The 14,971-nt window shown below is 43.7% G+C and overlaps 1 protein-coding gene across 2 annotated transcripts; it reads right to left on the reverse strand.

Annotated features, from left to right (window-relative positions):
* Window positions 1-4,263: 4,263 nt before the first annotated feature.
* On the reverse strand, window positions 4,264-14,941 carry LOC310958912 (uncharacterized protein). 2 transcript variants are annotated; one of them, XM_083930074.1, is made up of 17 exons: window positions 14,780-14,941; window positions 14,408-14,465; window positions 11,900-12,599; window positions 11,508-11,589; window positions 10,961-11,333; window positions 9,790-10,824; window positions 8,589-8,669; window positions 8,304-8,416; window positions 8,134-8,192; window positions 7,940-8,029; window positions 7,802-7,845; window positions 7,541-7,713; window positions 6,568-6,638; window positions 6,294-6,439; window positions 6,070-6,214; window positions 5,151-5,297; window positions 4,264-5,064 (listed from the first exon to the last, which is right to left on the reverse strand). In XM_083930074.1, the coding sequence occupies exons 3-17, from the start codon at window positions 12,416-12,418 to the stop codon at window positions 4,774-4,776; spliced, it is 3,369 nt and encodes a 1,122-aa protein (XP_083786200.1). In that variant the 5' UTR covers window positions 12,419-12,599; window positions 14,408-14,465; window positions 14,780-14,941; the 3' UTR covers window positions 4,264-4,773. The 2 variants fall into 2 exon arrangements, with proteins under 2 accessions (XP_083786200.1, XP_083786201.1); XM_083930075.1 differs by lacking the exons at window positions 14,408-14,465; window positions 14,780-14,941 and adding an exon at window positions 13,557-13,569.
* Between the last annotated feature and the right edge of the window lie 30 nt (window positions 14,942-14,971).

Here is a 14,971-nt window from a genome sequence, read left to right on the forward strand (position 1 = left end):
GGAAAAGTGAGATCACCAGAGTCAGTTGGATTCATCCTCTGGGAACCATGAATGACTAAAGAATATTTTGTCCTAACCCATCCAGTAAATGTTGAGATATTTCAAGAGTGACCTCCCCATGGTTGTTGGTACAAGCATCTTTTTATGACCCATATTACGTTTATTTTGACTGTGACCTCCAGTGGCAGTAGCTAATTATGATGGGAGCAAAGGAAGAAATCAGGTGACGTAGTAGAAAAATGCAACAAAGTCTGCGTAGGGTGGAGTTTGGGTTGGATGGATTGATCAAACAAACACAAGACTTTCACTCAGGAGGCTGCTGTTGATGTCCCGTGTGAAACCAAAAGTCAACATTGGCTTTATTAATTTACATACACGAGCTATCTATGTGCTGCGTCACGCCTCACAGCAAGAGGGTTTCTGGTTGGAATCCCGACTGGGGCCCTTCTGTGCAAGAGGTCATGTTCTCTCCGTGTCTGCGTGGGTTCTCTGGCTTCCTCCCACAGTCCGAAAACATGCACATGTTAATTGATGATTCTAAATTTCCCGTAGCTGTGAATGTGAGTGTGGATGGTTGTCTGTCTCTGTTTGTCTCTATGTGCAGGACCCCTCTTCACGCCCGATGTCAGCTGGGATGGGCTCCAGCCACCCTGTGACCTGCGATAGCGAAGATGGATGGATGGAGTTATCTATGTAAAGAAAACTGTGACTGTTACATTTAGGTATTTATATTTAGGATTTGTGGTTGTACGGATTGAAAGACTTATAGGGTATTCACTGGGTAACTGACAGTGGCAATAGATGACAAGTCATAGGATAAAGAAACTTTAGGATTCATCCTCCCGGGACAACAAATGTCCACCAAACAAATGTTAAGATATCTCAGTCTGGACCAAAGTGGTGGACTGAGTGATCCAATGTTAGTATAAGAGACATTTTGGCCAAAAAAAAAGCCTCAAAACACCTGTGTGGACTTCAAATGACAACACCTTCCTCAAATTTCAACAAGCTACCTAATCTCCTCCACCTTTAACCATAATGCGCCTGGAACAAATGCGCCAGTCAAACATAGCAAAGTGGTCAAACAGAGGGTGTTTCTGTGTCTCAGGCAGAGGGAGGAAACACAGGTGCCCTGTGTCCAACCAGCCTATTAAACAACACAGTCCTGTGCCCTGAAGGCAGGAAGCTGCTATTGACTGGAAGACATCAAGAAAAACGCACCTTTCAAAGAGCATACACATTCAACACTATACACACACATGGAGGTGGATAAAATCTGCCAGGTATCAGGTACTGCCCTGAGGGACAGGGCTGACCTGTGGAGGCCGGGGGAGTCACACACACACACACAGCTCATTCAGCATCACACACACATCTCTATAATGCAGTTTTATCCTTGAATTGAACCATGGGTTAGATATTATTAATCTATGCAAATATTCATAGTTGAAACTGATTCCTGTTTCGAGTTGAAAGATGAACTGAGATTAGATGGAGGAGATTACATCACAAGCATTCTTGCTCCACTCTATACATTGAATTAACCCGTGGAGCGACGACTGGTATGTTTGTCCTGCATGTTGAAAGCCACTGAGTCTGTGCCCGAGGAGTGTTGTCAGAGTGTGTGTGTGTGGGAGAGGAGAGAGAGGGCAAAAAGAGGTCATGCGTTTAAATGCCCTTAAGCAAGGCACTTGCCTTAACTCTCTCAATGAGAGGCTCCTTTGCTACAAAAGGCCAGCATTTGTAAAAGGGGTATGAAGGGTCGGCTCTGATGAAATCTAAAGAGTGATCCATGTTTGGGTCTGATAGGCAAATAAAATGAAAATGTCTGGCCATGAGAGAAGCAACACTAATGAGTGCAGTCTGCGAGGGATAAGGATGTTTTTCTTCGGTGCCTCCCATTTCTTTCAAATCAAATGACCGCAATAAAAGAAGATCACTTCCCATTGTAAATTACACTCATATGGAAACCAAATATATTGACGGCATTAGTCCAAAAGTATAGGAGATGTCTGGTACAAGTGGACGCTTGGTATTAGTTAGTGTCTCAGTGAAAGAGGCAAAGGGGGTCTGAGTGGAAAAACAAAACCCCTGAGAGGACCACAGAGAGGCTTCGAGGGCCCTGGACGCAGAAATCACAACAGCAGCAGTTGAGAGCGAAGGATGGAGGGGGGAGGGGGGGGGGGTCCACGAGGGAGACAAAAATGCTTTTTTTTTTCAAAAGCCAGAGTGGGAGAAATCAAGTGTTAGTGCGGAGGAGAGATAAAATGTAACAAGTAGAGCGTGCGAGGCGTCAGCAGCAGATGGAGAATGTGCGTCAGGAGGAGCATTGAGGGCAGGAAAAAAAAAATCCCAGGGATGAATGTGAGTGTTTACAGTACGGTTTATGTTTGCTGGCAGTGTTTGCAGGTGCTTATATTTGCAGATCTATGCTGAGCAATGTTCAAAGCAACGTTATGCATAAGGGGGGAGGAAAGCGGAAAAAGGATGACCTTACGTGTCGTGGTCTTTTTTTTTTGGAGCCCATGCAGGACAAGCCCCTAATGATCACAACTTGAGCTCTTGCCTTTTTAATTACCCACCCAGGCCTGACTGAGTCGCACAAAGCTCGAGAATGGAGTGGCGCAGATGGAACAAAAACAGGCCAATTCCTTGGGAAGGATGCCCTCTGAACCCAGCAGCTAATGCAGCCCCTGCTGCTCCAGCCGGTCATTATTGTTGTTGGAGAGGAGGAGAGAGATGGCACTCCAAAACAAGGCCACCACCACGGTTGAAGTCATGGTCCACAGGCCATGTGAGAAGGAGCTTTTGGTTGAGAGCTCCTGTGTGACGCTGGTGCACAACAAGCACCTCCAGAACATTATTAAACATTTCAATTTGATCTGAAGGCCCTAATGGCTGCCTCTTGCCATAACATTTCGTCACAGGCCCGAGAGCATGTAGGTTAGCCGGGATGGCGTCGCCTTTCAGCGTCGCCTCTCAAGGTGCTATGACGGCCCCGGGCCCCTGTCACTCATACGGCCCATCAGTCACCCTCATCTGCAGAATCTGACTTTATCTTAATGAGCTGTTGTTATTCCTGTGAATGAATGGAGGCTGCTTCCATTCATAGGACAAGAAGTGGAACATTATCACGTTACCGAGCACCATAGATGATCTGTAAGCTTCACCCGGTGTCTGTCCAGGAGGGGAAAAGTGTTAAATAAATCTCAACACTTCAGCTTCAGTAAAAAAACGTTCACTTGTCCTGTGCCTTAATCCAATTCAGACACTCAAAAAGTCCCTGTCTGTATTGTCTGTGTTCTTCATTGCGTTTCCTATTGTCACCTCACATTCCTCTGTGTGTGTGTGTGTGTGTGTGTGTGTGTGTGTGTGTGTGTGTGTGTGTGTTTGGAGTTGGGACTGAGGGAGCTTAATTCAAGACATCCTGCTCTTATTGTTGACCGCCCCAGGTCGACCGCTGCTCAACATGTCAGGCTCAAAGAGAACAAAATGGGGCCCGTGCCACTGAGAACGATCAGACACACACACACACACACACACACACACACACACACACACACACACACACACACACACACACACACACACACACACACACACACACACACACACACACACACACACACACACACACACACACACACACACACACACACACACACACACACACACACACACACACACACACACACACACACACACACACACACACACACACACACACACACACACACACACACACACACACACACACACACACACACTTCCAGGTCCTCTGTTCTCTTTTGTAATTGACGTGACATGTAATGAGAATCATTCATTTTTAGACATTCACTATTTGGAAAAATCGCTGTAAAGTAATCGTTACCCAGGAAATCCCATTATTTAAAAAAAAAAAACACAAGCAACTAGATCTTCTGATCAATTGAACTCATTTGATTTGATCTTTGATCAGTCTGCAACTCTCACCTGTGAATAATATTTTAAAAGCCTTCATCGTCTGAGGTCGGTTTCATGGAATAAAGATACACTGTGTTTGGATATTAATAATAAAGCAGATATTTGCAGGAAAAAAGCAACAATAACAGAATACGGCAAGGTTGAGGATCTTAAAATGTTCCAATTCTTACTTTTTTGAAAAAGTGAAAAAAAAAAAAGTGTTCCCACTGACCCTGTTGTATATTGTCTGCTCATACTGAATGAGGAACGGAAGTAACATTAAATTTTTCCCCAAAGAGAAGAAAAACATAACATTTTGGAAACAAACCCTTCATTTGCAAAACAAAATGTAACAATTGCATCAACATATTATACACAAACAATAAAAGTGCAATACGGATTCTTTTAAAAAAACAAAACAGCACATCCATCCTGTCTCCCTTCATTCACTCAGAGTTCTGCAGGACTACGGCACCCTCTAGTGGTTTACATTTTAAAGGCACATTTTGCACAAATTAAAACTAACACATGGAGGCAAATTTGCACTGTTTTGAGTACAACAAAACTAAATAAATTAGGTCCAGACAATTTGAGTCACTTAACAAATGAATCAGGTTACCGCTTTCTATCCTGAGAGAGACTGAGGGTTTTGGATTCCCTGAGGTTTATTTTTGTGCACGACATAAAAAATACAGAAAAACTCTAAAACAAAACATTAACTTGCCTCAGATATGACTCTGGTGTTTCTCTGCGTCTCTGCTCAGTGCTTTCACAAACTAGAGTCCCATGAGGTTACAGCAGAAGTTTATAAATGTGATCATAAAACACCTGTCAGGCCTCTTTAACCCACCGAGGAATGATGGTCCTGCGATAAGTCCGTCTTTCTGAAATGTTGCGTCTGACTTTGATCACCGTCACCGGGGTTGCTATCTCCAGGTCCAGGGAAGGGCTTGAGTGGGACTTTTTCAGCCCGCCTTCATCCTCCTCTTCCTCTCCAACAGAGCCTGCACACACTGCTTTATCAAACTGGTTCAGGTCTGCGATGCTCAGCCTGCCATTGCTTATCTTCGTCACGCTCTTCCAGGCCTCCAGCACCTGGATATAGATCTCATAGCGACACATCTGTGGAGTTTGAAGAGACACAGGGTCACTCGGGTGTCCTTTTTGCACTCTCACGCACACGCTTTCACTCACTGTGCTTTCAATACCTCACGCTGCAGGTACTCCGCTCTGATGCGTTGCTCCTCCAGCTCCTTGGCTTTGGCCTTTTTCCCCTCTGGCAGGTTTTGCTGCAGGTACAACAAGTCCGCTTTGAAGGACTCAAGCATTCCTGCATGAGACTGCAGCTGACGCTCCTGCACAATGGAAAGAGCAGTAGCACAGATAAAAGACTTCATGCAAATCCTGCTGGGGATCAGATAGAAAGAATGTCACTGTCTTACTCCAGCTGAGGAGGTACACAAACGTTCATGTGTATCATGGTAAATGGGCATCATGTGCTTCATTTCTGCACTGCATTAACTGTTATCTACTGTAAGTTGCAATAAAACTGCATTTTGAGAGATTTGTTTCTTCCTTAATTTCAAAGATAATATAGAAATCATCCAAACATGTAAAGACAGACAGATTTATTTTTAAAGTGAGAAAATTAGCTCAATTCACTACACTCAGGTTTTGCTGCTACAGCCTTATGTGGTCTATTATGACCATTAGTTCATAGAGGCTACTGTTGGCTTGCATTGCTAGATAATAGACAAACTTTAGCATTTATGATCATTATGTAATTGTTACATGTAACCATAGTGACCACTGTTCATCTTGGAGTTGAAGTCGGCTTTTGAGGCAAAACCTGAGCTAGATTCAAAGTCATAACACGGGTTCATTAATAATTTGTACAGTAATGTTTGGAGCAGTTCATATAATGGCTTGGCATTAATATAAAAAAGGCACAGTCGGGCTGGGATAGTCTACTCAATAAAATGTGCAGTTTTACACTTAAACGAATAGTTTAAAAGTACTGAAAAAATACATTTATACAGAACAAATACTTGTGATTACTGTATAAGGATAATATCATAATAACATTACAGTAAATTGTCACTGAGAAAGAGAAGTATGAGTGTGTACCAGAGTCTGAGCAGACTGCGACGAGGGGAGGATCGGTCTGAAGAACCTTCTCTGAGAGCCGACGGCGGCGGGGAACGGGGGCGAGGAGTGAAGAGCCGACACCAGGTTGATGCGGCTGATCCATGAATACATCTCCACTTTGGATCTGACAGGGGGAAAAAAATGTGACCCTGACCGTCCAACTCTTTGACACAAACACACATAATCACACCGCGGTGACTTACGAGGCCTGAAAGAGGAAAACCCTCCAGTCGGCCGTCTGCAAACGGAAGACGTGGGGCTTCTTGGTGTAGTTGGCGGCCTGATCGGCCAGAGAGTGGTGCACGCTCACCACCTCCTCGCTCATCGGCTGATCTTTCCTGTAATCATCCTGACACACACATGCACAAAGACACTAAATTATCTTTACTGTAGGGAATCAAACTGTTAATAATGACATCGACTGCTGTAGAGAATCACACCGAATAATGCTGAAAAAGCAAAAGCTGAGTGACTGACCTTCTGTAAGTAAAGGACCATTCCCCTCAGCACACCGTAGAAAGTCTTCCAGCCTCTCTTCCCCCACGGAGCTGCCACACAGAAACACACAGCATTAAGATAACACGGCACTGATATAAAAGCCCTCCATGACAAAGGCCACTCGTTACAAATGAGAACTTAACAACCAACTATCAAACGCAGAGTCCATCAAATAAAAAAGAGCTGAAGCTGCCTAGAGAAGTATCTCAACTCTAAATGTTGAAATTTAACAAAATCTCTTTATTTATTTAACTGGCATGAATGCTAACCCACCGATAGTTCTTATGAGAGTACTTGCTGTCAACTGTGTTATCAAAACTCACTTTCTATCAGATTCAGTGCATTACTTCCTACTTTTGAAGTCTGTAAAAACTACTCTGCCGTCATTAATATTTTGTCTAACATGGTTTTTACATAGAAAGTAAAAAAAAAACTCAGCGAAGCGGCTGGAAGTACATCTACTCTTTCTCCCTCATTGAGAAATACTGGCCTCGCCCCGCCCACCAACGTGTTCAACGATCAACAATCAATAAGGGAAATAATATAATCAAATAAAAATCTAAGCGTAAACACAAAGAGTTTGAATTAAAACATTAAACCTCACAACATCTCATTTGACCTGCCTTCTAAGGTCTTTCATACATATAAACATTTTCCATCGTATACCACTATGTTTTCCAAACTGAGTGGTTACCTTTAAAAATGGACATTTGTATAAAATGATGACTGTCTTTAGGATAATTCTTTAGGAACATACTTGATGTTTTCTGTTGCCAGCTGGCCTTATTTCTTTTACAAACACGTACTTTTACATTTCAAACACTGTAACAACGCCAAACATCCGAAATCCTTAGTTCATTATAATGTTAACGCCCTACCCTGAGATAGGATGATTTAAATCCTGATTAAATAAAGGCAAAATAAACAAGACGGATGTTTGTGTCTCACTCACTGCGTTTGCCGTCAATGTCGGCGTGGATCTTTCTCTGGAGGAACCCCTGTTTGACCACTGAGGCCGCTTTGTCATGAGGAATGTCCTGGAAGGGGTTGGCCTTCGAACGCTGCGGCGCGTCTTCTCCTGCGTCCTCGTCCGCCAACACGGAGCTCTTCAACTCCTCCTCGTCACTTTAAAATGTGTGAGATATGATATATGTGAAGAGTGAAGAATGAACAGATGTTGTTTCATGACGGTGTTTATGTGAGCTGCACTTACACAGCCCACTCCAGTGGCTCGCTCCTTATGGAATTGTAAAGACTCTGCAACGTAGAAGGAGAGGAAAATGTTAAATTATTTTCACTAATCATGATTTGACTTTGCTTTCTGGGGGATAAAAAAAGGGACAGTAAATACCTTCAAGAGGTCCTTGCTGAAGTTTTCTTCTTCATTCATCCCGTCCAGGTTGGACACGAATTTAGACGAGGACATGGATTTCCCTACATTCTGTTAACACACAAAACGTATAATTAAATGTCTCACAGAGATAATTTAGCAACACAGTGCCACGTCAGGACAAATCCTAAGATGTAGTCGTAAATGTGTCCCACCTGTCCATGCAAGTCGGTGTTGAGAAGCATCAAAGCACATGTGAGAGCCAACACAGACTCTGAGGATGTTAAAAAAATAACAAAGAGGGAAAATGACACATTCATCTGTCACACGTGAGCGCTGTATTTTTGAGCAGAAAACAAAAAAGTAAACCATTAATGAGGCTGACCTGAAGAGGTAAAGGAGTCAGGGTTGCACTGATGGAAGCGGCAGGCGAAATGCTGCAGCACGCGCTCTCTCTCCTGGGTCTCTCCTATCAGTATCACCACTTTCAGAAATGATCTAAGAGCGTGCGAGAGAGAGAGAGAGAGAGAGAGAGAGAGAGAGAGAGAGAGAGAGAGAGAGAGAGAGAGAGAGAGAGAGAACAAGGAAAAGGATTACAATAGGTTTTGCGAGCGTGTTTTGTGAGAGCTGTCACTGCGTGAAATCCGAGCTCCAACTCCGTCATTCTCACCTCAGGGCATGATCGAGAACTTGCCCGGTGAAGTCAAAGAGTTTGAGGTATTCCTCCCCGACAGCACGGCTGAAGTCATTGCTTAACAGAGAAAAAACACATTCTGTATCAGTGTTATGACCCCTTTATTTCTTAGAAATGATATAATCTGTTTTATACCTGAAGACGTTTTTCTGGGTCAGTAGAGAAAACAAATAAAGTATCTATAACTTCATATCTTGCCAGTATTGCAGGTAGGAATATTGGTCTTGAATATGAATATGATGGCCAAGCATATAGAGGAACGGGTTCATTTCAGTCAACCCAAACTATCAAAAAGGTCCAAAAAGATGTACACATTTACTGGATGTGTAAATACTGGATCCTTCACTTCCCATGATGCACCTGAATAGCATCTTTTGTTAGACTCTCCATGTCTGTGGTTTTGTAGCAAAGACTTTCTGTCATTATTAGATTGTGATATAATTTGTCTGACTTGAAGGTTCACTCTGTTAACAGACTACATGTTGTGAGGCTGATGCTTAGGTTAAGTAGTCAAATAAATACATCTTTATACAGATACCCTACATGTATTGTATATCAACATCAGCAACAGAACACCTATATAGCGTTTAAATAGGCTACTTTGTCATAATCAAAACAATAGGAGATATAAACTGATATAGGGGTCGGAAACGGATCCAACAGGATGTGAGTGCTTCTGTCACTTCCTGTACAGACTGAATACTATGACTGTCTGTCTGAATATACCTGTATTTACCCTCTGTCTGAAACGCTCCGTTTTAGCGCCTGTCTTTTTAAGACCCCCTGCTGTAAAAGCCCAGTCTGCTCTGATTGATCAGCGTGCCCGGGTCTTTGCCATTTGTGCTCGCATTACAGTCGGGGAATGACTGTAGCAGCACTTTCAACCTATATATAGTAAAGTTGTGACATCACAATTGTACAGAAGTCCTGACGGATCGTTTAAAGGCACAGTTTCTGAACACTGGCTGTGTGCATTTCTCTGTGGATTGAGCCTTTTGCTACTTTCACAGTATTTATATAACACCTTGACCTGCTCTTTAATTAAAAAAAAATCTTGGAAATCTCACTTTTGACAATATGTGACCCTTTGTAAAGCTCCTCCACAGAAAACCATTGGAGCTGCAGCTCAACTGGTCAGTTGTTTATAGAGTTTAAAAGAAAGAAAGTATGTTCTTACTCTTTGTCTAGGTGCTTCACCACATCCACACGTTGGATCCCATCCAACTTATACAGCCGTTCAGCGAGACGGCGGGCCATCTCTCTGTTCACCTCGTCTCCATTCATATGAGGCACTGTTGTCTCAGTAGGTTTGGGATGTTCTCCGTTTGCAACAACTGTTTGCACAGATCCATCCTCAGGACCTCCTACTTCTTCACCCTGATGTGACGTCTCAGCCTGTTTGTCCACCTGATTGAAGTCGGCGTCTGTTGCCTGCTGTGCGACCTCGGTCTCAGCAGACAGATGCTCCGTTATTCCTGACTCATCTGTCTCTGGCTGCGCAAGATGCTCAGGCGGCGCTGGCTGAGACGAGTCGGCCGTTTGCGCAGTCTGCTCATTCTGCTCTGATGGCTCCGTCTGTTCTTGCTGCTCTGCCACTGCGGGTTCTTCAGCTTCAACGCAAACTGTCTGCTCTGACTGAGTAGAGTCCTCTGGCAGGACCGCAGTTTCAGGTTCGGTTGATTCTTCCGTCAGTTCCATCTCTGGCGCCTGTTCCCGATGTTGTGACTGTCCTGACTGGCCGGAGTCTTGTGACACCTCTGCTTGGATCTGCTCTGACTCTTCTGTCATCTCAAGCTGCTCGGACCCGGCGTGTTCGGACTGTAGTGGCAGCTCTACGTCCTGTGATGCCGTTTGGTAACAATCTTGTTGCTCTAAACCACTTGTCACCTCCAGCTTTTCTGTCAGTTCTACTATCTCGTGTATGTCAACTGTCCTCTCTGCGTTATGTGCCGCCTGCACTGACGGTTCTGCGTTGTCGTCCACAGCCTCTGACTGTCCAGGGTCTATGTTCTGATCCACGTCTTCACACATTTCTGGCTCTTCAGTCTGACCTGCGGAATCTTCATGTAACCGCTCTAGTACCTCTATGTCGTCTTCAGTCCCTGAGTGCTGACTTTCCTCCAAAAGCTCAGACTGCTGCAGATCAGTTAGCTCATCTGGGTTTACGGTTGGTCCAGTATCATCAGTTTGTAGTGGCTCTGCACGAAGCTTCCTACAAAGTATGGATGAAATATGCATTCTGGTTGTTATAATAGCACATTATACTATGACACGAAAAATATACCGGAAGCATTTGCTGTTCATACACACTTCCCCTTTCTTATGTTACGTAAGTCTGTGATACTCACACATCACTCAGACAGATGACAGCTTTCGCTTCTTCACTTTCTTCAGTACAGGACAGGTTTATCTGCTCCTGCTCTTCTCCCTCACCTTCCTCCTCACTCACAACACCATTCGCTGAAGTTTGCTCTTCCTCTGAGTCTCCCCATCCAGTCAGCAGAACGCCAGGCTCCTCCTGTTCCTGTTCTGGTTCTAAATCCACAAAACTGTCTTCTATGTCTTTTGAGACACCAGTCTCTTCAAAAATATCAACTAAGTCCACAGTTTCAACAGGATGTGACGTTTCTGAGTGCCCCTCCTCTTCTCCTCCTTCTTCTTCTTCTTCTTCTTCTTCTTCTTCTTCTTCTTCTTCTTCTGAGTCTGTCCTCAGTGAGATTTCTGGAAGATTTTTTGAAGAAGATAGTGAACATCAGGGTGAAAACCATGAGCAGGCCATAAGCATTACAGAAACTCCAGAAACCAAGAATCATAAACTCTCAAAGTGAGCACCGAATGGAAAAGAAATGATTAATTCAACAACTGATTAGAACTGTCTTTCTGAGTAATACGTACCGTTATTACTGTCTGACGGCTCACGCTGTGGATCTTCCCTTTCCTGTGTCGGCGGCTCTTGCACATCTGCAGCATCACATGGCTGAAAAATTGCAACACAGGCCATTGATCATGAACACGAGTTGTACGAGAAAAGCTTGTGATTCTGAGCCTCATCTGACCAACATTATGTCCACTCTATCTCCCACCTCTGTTCAACCTACTACAGTAACTCAAACACGTCTTCTCAAGGGATAAAGACTGAGGTGGTGAGTCAAGTTGGTGCCCAGTGAAGGGTTAATGACACAGGAAACCTTCTGAAGGAGTATATGCGCACAGAAAACACACAGAAATAGACAAAATTCTAAATAATGGCAGCATGACAACATCACAACCTCACATACAGGACCTACCTGAGAGCCGTTTCCTGTCCACTCTAGATTTGAGTTTGGAAGCCGTGAATCAAACCCATCTTCTTCCCCTCTGCCCTCCTGCATGAAAAGCTCAGCATTTCTGTATTGAGATTGGTGAACTGACAGGGAAGTGGTGTCTGCGCTCGTCACGCCACCAGAGTCCGGCTCATTGGCCGAGCTGCTGTCAGTCATGAGCGAAGGTGTCTCTGCAGAGGGATCAGGCATGTCCCATTGCACTGTGGCAAAGGAAAGCGGAGGACTGGTACAGGTCATGGGGCGCACTGGCCATATTATCTGCTCCCACTGTTCTGTCTCCTCTGGAGTCTCTCGTCCGGAGACATGGAGTTGATCTGTCCCGTGTGCCTGGTTGACCTGCACCTCTGTGTCGCCCCACACCATGGTCTCCTGCTCTCCATTGATGTACTCGTGGTCGACGGAGGTCCATGACTCTCGTTGAGGCTGCTGAAGGCCTGAATGTGTAACATCTGGCAGAGAGGAGCACAAGCTTTCCTCCTCCATTAGCAAGTATGTCAGTCAGTTCCGTTGTTGGGTCGTGTTGTGGGTTTGGTGAAAGATGACGTTAATGTGGCTTCGCTACGAAATGTCCTCCGCTGCCGCATGAAGGGTGATCATTTTGTAAGATCCCATAAATGTGAAATTCTGAAGCATGTTACAACCTCCAATGGTACCGTTCACAGATCTATGACAAGAGAAAAAAAACATTAAAGTTCAAAAGTATTTTACCACATCTCATCTAAAGCCATTTGAATTTTGGAAGCCGCAACAACGTGTAAGAACAAATGCTTAATTGTTTTGATAATATTTCTGGGAAACCTCCAGGAGAGACATCTGATTAGCCCACAGACAAAAAAGACATTCATAAAACTCTACTATACTGTATTCGTGTTGTAGTGATGATTCATTGATTGCGTTTTGGCTATTCCTCAGTGAGAAAGTATATTTAGAACTTCTGAAGAACGCATTTTAAATTACACACGACACAAAAACAAAACTACAACAAAATAATTTACGACTTTGGAAGCACAAAAATACTACAAACACTCACCACTTGTAAGTGAACATAATCCAGTCTGGAGAACGTTTCTGTCTTTTTGGTTTTCATTTGTCAATTGTTTTTAACTTCTAGGAGTGCCACTGCAGGTGTGCACTGCAATAGACTTTTGGTGAAATGTCACAAAAGCACGCTTGTACTTCCTGACCACAGACAGAAAATCAGCCGAGCAGGAGAGAACGAGTGAGAATGAGAAAGAGAGATAGAGGCGTATGGTGTGGATTAAGAAAGAGGCAGAGGGTGGGGTTGAGGGTCTGTTTTTGGAGAGCGGTTTAACTGCTTGAATCCTGTGTTTATCATTTTATCAGCACACTGCATGGTGACTCTGGGCAAAGGATAAAAGAAACCACACAAGAGTCCTAATTTAAACTGTGTGTTGTCAACACAAACATGTGCAGAACATGTCCTGTTGACGAACACAGTTAAAATATCACACCTCATATCTTATTCTCTTCTGTCTAACGTTATCTTTGATTTAATCTCATCTTCACCTTCCATACTTTTAGAAAAGAAAAATGATTTCTATACTTCTCTGTCTATCATCATAATTCTATTCACGTCATGCAACCAACATCCGGGACAGACCTTGACCACATTTCCTGTGTGGGTGCTCACTTCTCAGTTCCTGTCAGGGTGCAGCGCCTGCTACAGTACATGTACGAGAGTAAAGAAAGATTAACAAAAACGATGATCTGTTAAATGAATAAGACAGTATGTGGAGATAATGAAACCTAAATTTAACGCAGCACCCTTTTTAAAGCACTATTGTCTCCCTTGAGGACGATAAACTACTACTACAAATGTAATCCTCTGAGTGTGTGTGTTAGTGTGTGTGTGTGTGTGTGTGTGTGTGTGGGTGTGTGTGTGTGTGTGTGTGTGTGTGTGTGTGTGTGTGTGTGTGTGTGTGTGTGTGTGTGTGTGTGTGTGTGTGTGTGTCTGATGTTATTTTTTGCACCATTGTCGATGATAATACTGTAGAAGAAATGCTAAGATGACTGTGGGAGAAACTCTTTTTCACCTTCCTCAAATAGAAAACAAAGATAACTCATGATACTTCCAGCCTCACGTCACTCAAACATAACTGGGGAATACCAGGAGAAGTTGTGCACAATGCATGGGAAGTTTAAACAGCACACTACTGGCTTAAGAGAGAATTTTTAACACAATATTAAAGGAGAAGTAAAAATATAAAAACATACCAGAGAAGACCAAATAAAAAGAGGAACACAGCCGCAGTAGGTAACGCCAAAGTTGTAAATTGACTTGTGTGTGTAGCTATAATAATAGAAATAAAGGATAAACACTCCCTGTGTCATTCATTACTAGTACTGATAGCAGAGCATGGCACAGACGTGACTTTGAACATTTTAAAACCACAAAGAGCTAAAAGAAAATCTCATTAGTTGGAATCTATTCAACTGTAAAGCATGACTTACCCCCTCCAGGGTCTTTAAAGCAGCATCATATGATCAACTGGCTTGTGAGGTTTTAAGTCTTGTGGGAGGGAAAGACACACCGCTGTGTTATACTGTGTTTATACTGCTGTCATGAGCATATTTACACACACACACACACACACACACACACACACACACACACACACACACACACACACACACACACACACACACACACACACACACACACACACACACACACACACACACACACACACACACACACACACACACACACACACACACACACACACACACACACACACACACACACACACACACACACACACACACAAGCCTACAAAAACATGATCATGTCTGAAACTGCTGTGCACAACAAACAAGACTCACATTCACGCTCTTTTAAGCCAAGCAGAGTTTCAGTCTGGGGTGTCACATAACGACGCATGCAAGTCACATGTCCTAGTCTGGACCAGGTCCTCCTCCTCCTCCTTCTTCTTCTTCATGCGTCCTGTCCATTTTGGATAGCTCGAGATCAGAATACAGTCTCCCTCTGTCCTGTTCCTCTCCCAGCGGGTATGG

This window comes from Echiichthys vipera, assembly GCF_963691815.1.
Source record: "Echiichthys vipera genome assembly, chromosome: 16".
Taxonomy (NCBI): domain Eukaryota; kingdom Metazoa; phylum Chordata; class Actinopteri; order Perciformes; family Trachinidae; genus Echiichthys; species Echiichthys vipera.